Source organism: Piliocolobus tephrosceles, chromosome 20, assembly GCF_002776525.5.
Source record: "Piliocolobus tephrosceles isolate RC106 chromosome 20, ASM277652v3, whole genome shotgun sequence".
NCBI lineage: Eukaryota > Metazoa > Chordata > Mammalia > Primates > Cercopithecidae > Piliocolobus > Piliocolobus tephrosceles.
Window position 1 is genome coordinate 56,937,284 of NC_045453.1, and position 12,919 is coordinate 56,950,202.

The 12,919-nt window shown below is 42.8% G+C and overlaps 1 protein-coding gene across 1 annotated transcript in view; it reads right to left on the reverse strand.

Annotated features, from left to right (window-relative positions):
- Positions 1-1,086: 1,086 nt before the first annotated feature.
- The window catches only part of CDS2 (CDP-diacylglycerol synthase 2), a 64,287-nt gene continuing 52,454 nt past the window's right edge, over positions 1,087-12,919 (reverse strand). The window contains exons 6-13 of the mRNA XM_023217910.2: positions 9,969-10,027; positions 9,267-9,349; positions 7,340-7,427; positions 6,461-6,529; positions 5,448-5,600; positions 3,079-3,198; positions 2,426-2,529; positions 1,087-2,159 (exon numbers count right to left, since the gene is read on the reverse strand). Coding sequence (XP_023073678.1) covers positions 2,027-2,159; positions 2,426-2,529; positions 3,079-3,198; positions 5,448-5,600; positions 6,461-6,529; positions 7,340-7,427; positions 9,267-9,349; positions 9,969-10,027 — 809 coding nt within the window. The 3' untranslated portion in view covers positions 1,087-2,026. The remainder of the gene's footprint in view (positions 2,160-2,425; positions 2,530-3,078; positions 3,199-5,447; positions 5,601-6,460; positions 6,530-7,339; positions 7,428-9,266; positions 9,350-9,968; positions 10,028-12,919) is intronic.

Sequence of the window (12,919 nt, forward strand, 5' to 3'; positions counted from 1 at the left end):
ACAGAAGAGTGGAACTGGGAGTAGCTCTGAAAAAGGGGCCCTTGAGAGTGACGCATCCTGCCTGGGTCACACAGCCAGTACTGAAATGAAACCCCTTGTAATAATATGTTTTGTTTTTAAGGGGCCTTGGACCTGAATAAGAAAAGCCATGAGGCTGAAATGGAAATAAAAGTTCAGCAGAAAGAAGCCGCTTCAGCCCTGCACACATGTGGGAAGTCACTCAAGGATGTGTGAGCTGAAACATCCCGAGGATTCCATCCTCTGCTGGACGCTCTAGAGACCTGGGCTGACTGTGCACTTTCAGGGAGGCAGTGAGGCTGATTTACAAACAAAGACACCACAAACCAGCACTAGACCAAGGTGCTGAAGCAAATCATTACACCCTCATTGGCAATGAAAACATCCATGGCACCGAATAATTTAATATATTTGGGCACCAAGTTCTCTCTCCGGCACTCCATTGCTTATTGGCCTGACAAAGAACTAATCTGTCCTCCCAAAGTCAATCTCACCCCTGAAATTAGGGAGGGGGAAAAAATCACAGTTTAAGCAAACAACAACAAAAGTCCCCAGTACAATATAAACTACATTTAAACTGGTCATATTATATAAAAAGTGTGCATTTAATCTTCAAAATAGTCAAGCCTCTAATCAGGTTGTTTTCCATAGTTTTTTGTTTTTTGTTTTTTTTTTGAGGCGGAGTCTCGCTCTGTGGCCCAGACTGGAGTGCAGTGGCCGGATCTCAGCTCACTGCAAGCTCCGCCTCCCGGGTTTACGCCATTCTCCTGCCTCAGCCTCCCCAGTAGCTGGGACTACAGGCGCCCGCCACCTCGCCCGGCTAGTTTTTGTATTTTTAGTAGAGACGGGGTTTCACAGTGTTAGCCAGGATGGTCTCGATCTCCTGACCTCGTGATCCACCCGTCTCGGCCTCCCAAAGTGCTGGGATTACAGGCTTGAGCCACCGCGCCCGGCCTGTTTTCCATAGTTTTAAGCAGGACTTTGTGGTTTTAGTGAAGAAGTCATGGTACAATTGAAATCACTGTAAGGAATAAGTAACTTTTAAAACAAACACAGACACACACACTCCTCTTAAGAGTAATATATACACAACACAGCAGCTACATGGGTGTTCAGGCAAAGGGTGCATGAACGAGAAGCCCTCTGCTCCCTGCCTGATGAGAAAGTCCCCAGAAAGGATTCAGCAGCAGAAAGTCTACAGCACATATGTGGATGGCATCGTCCCTGAAAACACACAGTTAGGTGGACTGACCTACAGGAGACACTGGAGCCTAGACATGTGGGAAAGGGCTCAGTTACAGTACATTCTACTGCATACACTTGAAATATTACAGTGTGTTTTTTCTCCAGACTACTATAAATAATTTTTCGTGCTTTCTGAAAAAAATAAAAACGGAAACTTTCTTTCAGTCTGTGATGAAGGTGAACCCATCTTATAAAGCAGAGCTTATTTACATTCTGCAGGATTTTGGTGTGGATGGACAGAAGGCTTATCTGGTTAGTAAGCCTCCATTCCTCTGACCTACAGAAGGCAACTCTCCTGCAGCTCCAAGCAGGGATTTCTAGAAAAGACTAGGTGTACAAAACATCCAAGCTGTGCCTCCCCCCACAGGTGGGGAAGTCCCCTGATTTGGTTGGACACAGATGAATGTCTGTGTTTGAGCCCAGAAACAGTTCAATTGATAGGGGCTGGAACCACCAAGAAAACACTCCTGACCTGGGCAACACTGTCTTCCAGATAAATACTTTCGTTTTAAAAAAATCCTAATGGTTTTACAACCCATGACTTCTTTCCAACTCAAAGCTGTAGTTTACTCACAATGCAAATTCTAAACACATAGACTGCTTATGTACAGATTTGTTGAACCCACAAATAAAAAATACCCTACAAAAAAAAAAAAGACAGTGAGTTGAAACCTCATCATTGTCTAAGTCACACCAGCTGGGCTTGCCTTGGAGACCTGCCCCTGCTCAGTTCCGCTCCTGTTCTTTTGGCCCTGGGTGGCCCCTACTCGTCCTCTGTGGCAGATGTCAGCATCCCCTTGTCGATCAGATGAGACCGCAGCGTGTTGAAGATATGGAGCTGCTGATCTGGCCGTAAGGTCAGGAACTGCTGAATCAGTTTGCTTGGGTTAGGGCCTCTGGAACAGAATGTGAAGAAACAGCACTGAGCTGGGCCCTGGAAGCTTCCAGGGCCTGATTATCCGAGTGGCTGCTCTGATCTCTGGATCAGAGAGTTATCTATTAACAGATGGCAGGAGAAGGCCTCAGAAAATCCGTAAGCAGCAACAACTGAAAATTGCATTGTTTGGGATGCTTTTCACTGGAATTGAGATGCTGCTAAAATTCTAGAATTGCACCGTACTTAAAAATCCACCAACTTGGTTCAGATGGAAAGGTACTATACCTGATAAAACTGGCGATGTAAACATTGACAAAGGTGGCCATCAGATACTGGCAGTCAAAGCGATCCATGATACCTCCATGGCCAGGAATGGTATTGGCAAAGTCCTGTTAGAGGCAGGGGAAGGCCGGGTGAACGTGGGCTCAGCCACTGATCAATCCCAACCTAATGGTCCCACCCCAATGTCTGGCTTCTGTCCTGAGTAGCTGAGGGCAACAGAAGGTGAGAAGTGTTAAATCTACTGGTGAGGCTATATTAGGACACAATTTTATTGCATTACAAAATGTTCTTATTTCCTTTACTTAATAAAGACAGGAGTCTTGCTATGTTGCTCAGGCTATTCAAACTCCTAGCCTCAAGTGATCCTCCCGGCTTGGCCTCTTAAAATGCTGGGGTTACAGACATGAGCCAATGCCTGGCCCAAAATGTTCTTTTGAAGAAAACTATTATTAACAAATAAACTGAAAAACGACGATTGCATTTTCCTGAGAATAATGTATTGTTATTAATTAACTCACCTAAATTCAGTGCATGGGTCGAGACCACACATTAAATGCCAGGGTGTGTAGCCCAGTGTTTTGGGCAGGGAAGGGGGAGAAAGGCAGAGATGGGTGAGGAGGCAGTGAGATGAGAGGAACGCAAGAGGGTTTTCCTACTTTGATTTTAAAGGCTCGTTTGAATCCACTTGCAAAGAATCCTCCAAAGGGGCCAATGAGCGAGGCAAAGGTGGAGAGGGCGATGCTGTGAATCTGGAAGGGGTACATCCGGACCGTTTTCTGAGAAGAGTAAATGAAGTAAAAGTTAAGGTGCGTACACGCCCAGTGTTAACGGTTTGAGTTGTCAACTCATGTTGAAATTTGACCCCCATTGTAGCCTCACTGGGAGGTGATGCCTAGTGGGAGGTGTTTGGGTCTCAGGGGCAAATCCCTCATAAATGGCTTGGTGCCTTTCTCCTGGTAGTGGGTTCTCTCTGTCAAAAGACGAGATGAGCACTGGCAAATGGGTTGTTATGAAATGATGAAGCCCCGGGTTTTCCTCTTTGCATGTGTCTGCTTCCACCTTTGACCTTCTCCGCCATGTTACAATGCAGCACAAAAAGCCCTCACCAGAGGCCAGGCAGCAGCCAATGCCTCACTTCTCACACTTCCCAGCCTGCAGAAACAAGCTAAGTAAACCTCTTTTCTTTATAAATTACCCAGCCCCAAGTGTTCTGTTATATCAACACTATATTGTTATAATATACCTATAATATACAATGTGTAAATTATAATAATATTATAACAACAGACAGACCAAGACATCCAACCTCATAACTCTTTATGAAACTAATTGCATATATGTAGGTTTTTAAATCAATAAAAGGAGTGAATTTTTCCCATTTTTGTAAATTTCTAATATCGAAGTTAATGGAAAACATTAAAACATTCTGCATTCAATCTGTTGCAACATGCTCTTTTAGTGGAAGTATATAAAGAAAATCCAGCCTTACACAGATACATAGTTGAAAAGAGTATTTTAGTCATAGTCTCAGATGGTTTTGGGTATTCTCTGACACTACACCAGAGCTTGAAAAGCAGTCATTTCTTGAATATTAGGTGTGATATGGAATCCAGAATTCTATCAATGTACTTTGTTCTCTCTTACATTAAAATCCATTGGTCTATCTTATACTTGAATGGATCTTTTACCCATGCATGACTATATAGCACTGTGCATCAGCCATTTTGAAAACAATGGTTCACTGAGTTATGTAAATCTTCCAAATGTAGATACATTTCATTATACAGTGTCAAATGTTTGTTTTTCTCATGTGATCAACACACACACACACACACACACGTACGTTAAGAATCATCACAGACCTCATCAGAAAAGGCTTTAAGCATTAGGAAGTTGTCAAGTTCACACTGGCAGGTTAAGTTTTCCAAAATTCTAATGTTCATTTGAAAGCCAAATTTTATCCTTGGTAACAATTACTGTCAGTCATTTTTCTTTTTTTCTTTGAGACAGTCTCACTCAGTTGCCCAGTCTGGAGTGCAGTGGTGCAATCTCGGCTCACTGCATCCTCCGCCTCCTGGGTTCAAGTAACTCAACCTCCCGAGTAGCTGGGATTACAGGCACACGCCACCACGCCCAGCTAATTTTTTGTATTTTTAGTAGAGACAGGGTTTCGCCATGTTACCCAGGCTGGTCTGGAACTCCTGACCTCAAGAGATCCACCTGCCTCAGCTTTCCAAAGTGCTGGGATTTCAGGTGTGAGCCACCATGCCTAGCCTCAGTCATTTTCTTTAAAGTGATAGGCTCACTTCATTTCTTTTCAAGAAAAATGTCTGCCAAATACCCAAGTCTGAAAAATTATAATTTGTTTGTTCTTTCCAAGTAAAATTTACTTTCTTTTCTAGAAAAAAGCAGCTAATTCAGTTCACAAGTCAAACAACTGCACACCTGCTTTCCCTTTAGGCAAGCACTGTACTGCAGTACTTAGCAGAAATGTTTTACACATACTTTCCATTTCAGTAGAGTATTAAAAAGGTGTGTATACAAAGGTCAAGATTTAACAAAATTAGTAACTACTTTACTATTTCACAGACATTCATTAGAAGAACTGGCCTGTTTGTACTGTGAGTGTGCGGCATTAATCAGCAGTTTTAACCACTGTTGCTTTTGCGCCGTATCACAGCAAATGTCAACACAATGAAAAAGGCAAATAACGTCACAGTCTAATTATGAAAGAGTTGTGACCTCACAGACCCACCACACTACCCCTGCAACTAAAAGGATCCCACAGCCTTCCAGGGATCCACAGAACACACTTTGAGAACCACTGGTCTAAACGATCTGACGTTGGGGGAAACGTCTTCTGCCTGTACCCTGACCTGGCGTGAGCAAAATTCTCCCTCATCCTGGGGCTTACAGCTTTGGGAAGGAGGAAGCTAGCTTTTTTTGGAAGGCAGGTGGTGGAGGGGGATCTCTCTTTGTAGCCACTGTACACGGAGACCGCTGACCCCCTGTGAGTGGGACATACCCAACCAATGACTGACTGGATCACCCCTGGAATGTTGTACTCCTGCAGGCGAAACAGGTCCGAGGGCTCACAGTCCACAGTGAAGCTGTTGGTGTCGTTGTTGTACTCCACAGGGCAGACGAAGCATCTGTACCCGGACATCACATAGGACAGCTAAGGAGGAATAACAGAGAGACTGGCAAGGAGGTTAAGTTCCAGCCATCCAGCCTAGACACTGGCACCTGGTTTGGCCATGTTCCTCAGGGTGCCCAGTACCCTGCTAACTGCAAGCTCTGTGCTCAGTGGTTCATGTTTTACCATACATATTTTACCTCAATTTTAAAAAAAAAAGAGGCTCATGACCCATCAAGGTTATACATAGGCACCCAAACACCTATGCCCCGAAAGAATCTGGGAAAACCTGAAGGGACTGGGGCAAAAAACTATAGGAAGACTCCCCATTTGGGGAGCTAGGACCACTTTCCTCGGAATCTCTGAACTCAGTGATAACTGGACAGAGGCCGTGGGGAAGGGGCACAGTGAGAGTCAGACCTCAGGAGGAACAAGGCTGGAAAGCAACAAAGCTGGGCGGAGAGCACTGAGAGGCAGTCAGACAGTGCTGAAGAAGGAGGACTGGCCCAGGCGTCAGAAGCAGAGAATGGTGTTCTGGAAAGGGTGGGAAGATCACCCACCTCTGGGCAAGGCACATGTAGGAGAAAAGCTGTGTATCTCATCTTCCCTTGAGTGCCCTCACCCTGACCTTGGAACATCAAATGCCTGACAAGAAGGCTACCTGCTGATGTCACCGTGCCTGGGCGTGAGAGGGCACAGAAGGTGCTCTCCAACTGCTAGCACCCTGCCTGAAAGCTGGTGGATGGCTGGCATGGCCAGTGGTCCTCTTCAGGGCAAGGTTGCCATTCAGCAGGACAGAGTCCTGGTCTCCAAAGACACTCTCTAGCTCTGGACAGGCCTTGGAAGGTGGTGTGAGGCCTCTGTCCACCCAATCCCTCACACAGCTAGAAGCCACCACCTACCAGAAGGCCAAACACCACAGTAGCAAAGAAGCCCCCAATGAAGCCTTCCCAGGTCTTCTTCGGGGACAGCTGTGGACAGAGAGCAAGTTCTCAGCAAAGGATGTTTTGATAACTACAGCTTTGGGAACAGTAAGTACTTGTTAAGAATCTTTCTTTCATAAAACCCCATTTTCTTAACCATGTCACCTTCCAAAGCTCCCCCAAATATGGTTTCCTTGTTCCCTACCTTATACCCTCCCTTTGGTTCCCTTTCTGTTTCAATCAGTCATTTGAATAGTTTTATATTACAAAACTATATACTAATTAAATGACTACACTCAAATCCAGATCAAAGTCCCAAAAAATGTGTCCCCAAAAAAAGATTATATAAATCTGTAAAAATATTGTCCTTTCTTCTTTTTTCAAGACATGATCTTGCCCTGTCAGTCAGGCTGGAGTATAGTGGCACTATCACAGCTCTCTGAAACCTCAACCTCCTGGGCTCAAGAGATTCTCCCATCTCAACCTCCCAAGGAGCTGGGACTACAGGTGCATGCCACCACCATGCCCAGTTAATTTTTAAATATTTTAGTAAAGACACGGCCTATGTTCCCCAGGCTGGTTTTGCACACCTGGCCTCAAGCAATCCTCCTGCCTCAGCATGCCAAAGTGCTAGGATTACAGGAATGAGCCACCATGCCCAGCCTATTTTATTATCTTTTTTTTTTTTTTTTTAATCAGTTGTCAGTGTTTTCCTTTGGCCTTTCTCCAGGATGACATGAAGACATGGCCACAATACAACACAGCAAGATTTCTTCTGTCTGCCAGGCTGATCTACTCACATTGAGAGCACCACCCTCCCCCTCACAGTGGTATTTCACATTAGGGTAATCCATTTACCTTGATGAGTGGGGTCCGACCAAAGAAAAAGCCAAACATATAGGCCATGATGTCATTACAGATCACACAAGATATGGGGACAATGAACCTAGAAATGAACCAAAGTAAGGATCAACTCAACCAAGGTGACAGTGCCTCAAGAGTACACAAAACAGTGCCATTCTTAAATTCCAGTACCAAAATCACCCATAAAATTCTGGTAACCCATTAAGGAGTAAGTTAAAAACATAAAAATACCAAAAAAGTCATACCTAGCACCTGACACAAAGTACACATTCAAGTGTTTACTGAATGACTACTGAATAAGTGGAGGTTGCAAACTAAAAGGTCATCTGTCCTTTTTTTCATGATAAAGAAATATACATAAACAATGATAGAAATTTAATTTTAAAAGGAACAAAAAGTTTTCCTTCTTTCCCTCATCCCTATCTCCATTCCCAAAAATAACCACTTCTAATCGTTTCTAATTTTTGTTTTTCTAGTGGTTACCTCCCCAATTCTAAATAATACGCTTTAATGTCTAATTACTGACTTTTTTTTGCTGTTTATTACTAGCTCTAGTAGGCCCTACCTTTCCCTAGGACTATATTGAGCATGAAACCCCAATACGCACAGCTAGATTTCCTCTCTTCCCACTCCCCAGTCATCCTCACTATGAAAGAGGTGGTTTCCACACCGGCACTCTCTCTCTCTCCTCACTCTCCACGCTGACACTTTTTAAAAAGTTCTTTGATTACTGTTTTTTGTTTTGTTTTGTTTTTTTGAGACAGAGTCTCTCTCTGTTGCCCAGGCCGGAGTGCAGTGGCACAATCTCGGCTCACTGCAACCTCCACCCCCAGGTTAAGTGATTCTCCTGCCTCAGCCTCCCGAATAGCTGGGATTACAGGCGCCTGCCACCATGCCCAGATAATTTTTTGTATTTTTAGTAGAGATGGGGGTTTCACTGTGTTGGTCAGGCTGGTCTTCAACTCCTGACCTCATGAAATTTAATTGTAAAAGGAACAAAAAGTTTTCCTTCTTTCCCCTATCCCTATCTCCATTCCCAAAAATAACCACTTCTAATCATTTCTAATTTTTATTTTTCTAGTGGTTACCTCCCCAATTCTAAATAATATGTTTTAATTATTTAATATTTAATTATTTAATATCCAGCCTCCCAAAGTGCTGGATTACAGGCGTGAGCCACTGCACCCAGTCTTTTACCTTTTCACTAAGATCACCTAGCTGCTTCGGTTGGCCAGTGGTTTTTATCAATGCTGACAGACGAAACCACTGCATTTTTGGAATAAAATCCACTCAGTATTTGCATATTATTCCCTTGACACACTGCCAGATTCTATTTGCTAATAGTTTATTTAGAATGATTTATCTATAATCGTAGCAGAAATGGGTTTATCATTCCTGCTTCTCTCTCCTCATCAGCTTTGGTATAAAGGTTAGATAAAGCTCAGCTGTTAACCCATTTGGTCCTGTTTCTTTTTCCAGATATGGAATCTTACATAATTTTCAAAGCTCATTTAAAGTTATTGATCTATTCACGTTTTCTTCTTCACGACTTTTAGTACACATTTTGCCAAGAAATCATGAATATTTCCTCTAGGTTTTCAAATCTGTTGCCATACATGTTGCATTGTCTTTGCGTCTTAAAATATTCCTGTACCTGTTAGTCTAGAACAGTGGTTCTCAGAGCATGGGTCCTGTCCAGCAATATCAGCACCACCCAGAAATGTACTAGAAATTCAAATTCTCAAGCCTACCCCAGATCTAATGAATCAAAAACTCAGGGGTGGGGCTCAGCAATCTGTGTTGTAAGGAGCCCTGCAGAAGATTCTGATGTGGCTCAAGGTGACAGCTACTGGCTTAGAGGGTATCTGTACATGAGAAACATTCACAAAATAAAAGGGAAAATCCACCTCCCAACTCTCACCAGATCATTCCTTCAAATAGGTTGTGGATAACAAGATGTGACTGTGTTACAACAATCAGCAGCGTCACATGGGTCCAGCCAAACTGCAAGAAAAGAAAAATAAACACTACTTACCAGTTTACCTTGAAAGTAACTTCAAAGAACAATCAGTACCAAATAGAAAATTGCTGAGAAACAGGTAGGAAAAACGTCTGCTTTTGTATCTGACTTATTTAAAGTGAACAGGTAAGATCAGGCTTCTGAGAGTAACACTTTGTCCCCCACAGCCCACTAGTGAGTGAGCTCTCCCATCCTCTGAAAACCTGGGTATTTTTCATTTTCTTAGTGGTTATTGAACACCTGGAGCACTCAGAGAGGAGCTGTTCCCTAGTGAGTCAGGGAATAAGCGGTAGCAAGTGATGTACCAGACAGGACATCTGTGGGCAATGTCTGAAGCTTCAGCTTGTGCCTTCTCTGGAACCCACCTCAGGGTCCTAGTGGAGAGACTGCTTAAGGTGTAAGTTAAGTAACAGTGACTGGGTCTAAGTCAATGTAGAGTCGTTAAACCTAAATGGGCATTCTTCCTTTATGCTCTAGATCCTTACAGATCAGACCATGTTCCTGAGTTTTGATTTGTCACAGAAAGCATGAAAGCCTTGTTGAGTTCCTGAAAAACTTCATTTAAATCAAGAATTCTGACACACACACATGCATTTCCTTTACCATGTAGAACTGCAGTCGATAATGCTTCTTGACCAGACTCAGTACAAACATGCAGAATCCTAGTTTGAGGTGGGAGGAGAAAAGAAAAATGAATTATGTTCTGCATTTATCTTTGCCCTTCTTTAGCTATGTTAAGTGGTTCTTTGGCTGATTTATTCCCAGCAGCTAACCAGTGCACAATGTCAAAGCCCAGGGGAGGAAAACAGTATCCAGATAAACAGTCACAAGGAAAAAATAACTCCTCCAAAACAGTAAAGGAAGGCAGTATTTTATAGTCATGCAGACCACACTAAACTTAGAACATGGTTCATCAGATAGGAATGTTTATTCCTAGAACAGGGACCAGCAAACAGGGGTCAGGCCAGCTGCTTGTTTTTATAAATAAAGTTTTATTCAAACACAGTTACATCCATTTGTTTACATATTGTCTATGGCTGCTTTCAAGCTACAACTCAGCAGAACTGAGTACAGTCATGCTGTGAACAACGAGGTTCTGGTCTACAACAGACCACATATGCAACAACTGTTCCCTAAGATTATAATACCCATTAGATTGTAATACCATAAGATTTACTAACTACCATATAGTACCTTTTATATGTTTAGATACACAAATACTTACCATTGTGATATAATTGACTACAGTATTTATTTAGTAAAGTAACATGCTATACAGGTTTCTACTCTAAGAGAAATAGACTACACATTATAGCCTAGGTGTATAGGAGGCTATATCATCTAGGTCTGTGTAAGTTCACTCTATGATGTTTGCACAATGACAAAATCACAACAATGCATTTCCCAGAACGTAGCCCATCATTAAACGACGCATGGCTGTAATTGCAAGAAAGACCCTATGGTCCCCAAAGCCTAAAATATTTACTGTTTGGAACTTTAATAAAAAGTTTGCAGGCTACTGTGCCTACAGAGTAGCAATTCTTTTATTCCTTTACTTTCTTAATAGACTTGCTTTCACTTTACTCCATAGACTCACCCCAAACTCTTTCTTGTATGAGATCCAAGAACATTCTCTCGGCGTCTGGGTCTGGACCCCTTTCTGGTAACATCTGTCTGGTGAACCCCAAAGGGACAATACTGAGGAGACCCCCCCCTCAACCCAAAGGAAACAGACTGCAGCACTGATTGGCTGACTTTTTTTTTTCCTGCAATTTAGACTGTTTGTTCCTGTGAACCAACCAGTGATCTCTGGCTGCAGCTCAGAAGAAACAAGAGGGACTGGTGATGTAAAACTCTGAATCAGTATTCTAATTCTGGGAACATATTGCAATCAGCTACTGACTCCGTATCAGCTTGGTTCCAACAATTACCCAGTTCGTGGAAAGCCTTCTTTAGTTTACTTGGGATAGTTTTGCTTATTTTGCTTTACTGATATGGAATATATTGCTGTTGTACTATTTGTGTAGGAATGCAGGATAAGCTTACTCAATGTTCTCTTAAACACTTACAAAATCTTGCAGATATCACTTTGTGTCCCAGTTGTGAATGGCCCTCACCATACTGACACTTTCTGACTGAGCTCCTCTCTATCCTGAATACGAGAGACCTTGACAGGTAGGCAGGAATATCATTGCCCCTAATCAGCCTGAAGAAGTTACAGAGGATGGATCTTCATCCCTCTGCAACCCTTAGGATTAAGGGTTCTCTTATAAAAGTGATGGAGGAAATGTCAGAGGCATTTGAACTAGAGCAACTCCATCTTGAATAGGAGCTGGGTAGAATCAGGCTGAGACCTACGGGGGCTGCATTCCCAAACGTTAGGCATTTTAAGTCACAGGATGAGACAGGAGGTCGCACAAGATACAGGTCATAAAGACCTTGCTGAGAAAACAGTTTGCAGTAAAGAAGCCAGCCAAAACCCTCCAAAATCAATATGGCAAAGAGAATGACCTCTGATCGTCCTCATTGCTACACTCCAATCAGTGCCATGGCAGTTTACAAACGCCATATACGATCTAAAAAAGGGAGACATGAATAATCCACCCTTTGTTTAGCATATAATCAAAAAATAACCATAAAAATGGGCAACCAGCAGCCCTTGGGGCTGCTCTGCCTATGGGGTAGCCATCATTTTATTTCTTTACTTTCTTAATAAACTTGCTTCCTCTTAAAAAAAAAAAAAGTTTGCCAACACCCGTCCTAGTATTCACAGGGCTGGGAGAAGAGGGACCCACATGGTATAGGGTCAAGACCACCTTTTTATCTCTCTCACAGTGATCTAGATGGTAGCAAAACATATCTGCAGACTCCTTCTCCAGGAAGGAAAGGAACCTTTACCCATAAATATGCAGAGCCCCTCAAAAGCAGTCCTGCCCAGAAATAAGCATGTCGCTGTTCCAGACCCCTGACCTCCCACTGTGGAAGGCTGCTTTCGGCGTCTGCAGCATACTCTCTGAATATCCTCAATGGCAGCAGACCCCTTTGCAGATTTTATATTTTAATAGTCAGGTGTCATTCACAGAAGTATTGCTATCAAGATGATCAAAAATAGGTCAGACTGACGTTGCGGTCAGAAGAAATTTTTCGTGCACCTCAAACTAGCTTTGAAGGCAGCTATGAAAAATTATCAGCATTATTAGAATTAGTACGTGGCCTCAACTGAGTTTATATTAATATAACGCTTTAATGTTTGTGAAGTTTTAAAGTATTTGATTTAATCCTCAGAGTAACCCTGCAGTTTTAGCTCTAGATTACAAAACAGTTGAGACTCAGAAATATTAGGCTCCTAGCTCCCCCTGAGGTTGCAGTCTTTTTAAGCCTAAATCCAGTAAAATTTCCACCATGCTACAATGTCACCCAAGGTGGTCTCCTAAAATGACTCCCCTAAAGATAGATGGTAAGTTCCTAGATGATTTTTGTTTCAGTCCCACTGCAGAATCTTTGCCAACAGGAGAGTCAAGACAGGACCATGCTGTGCTGTTCCTCAATGGTGG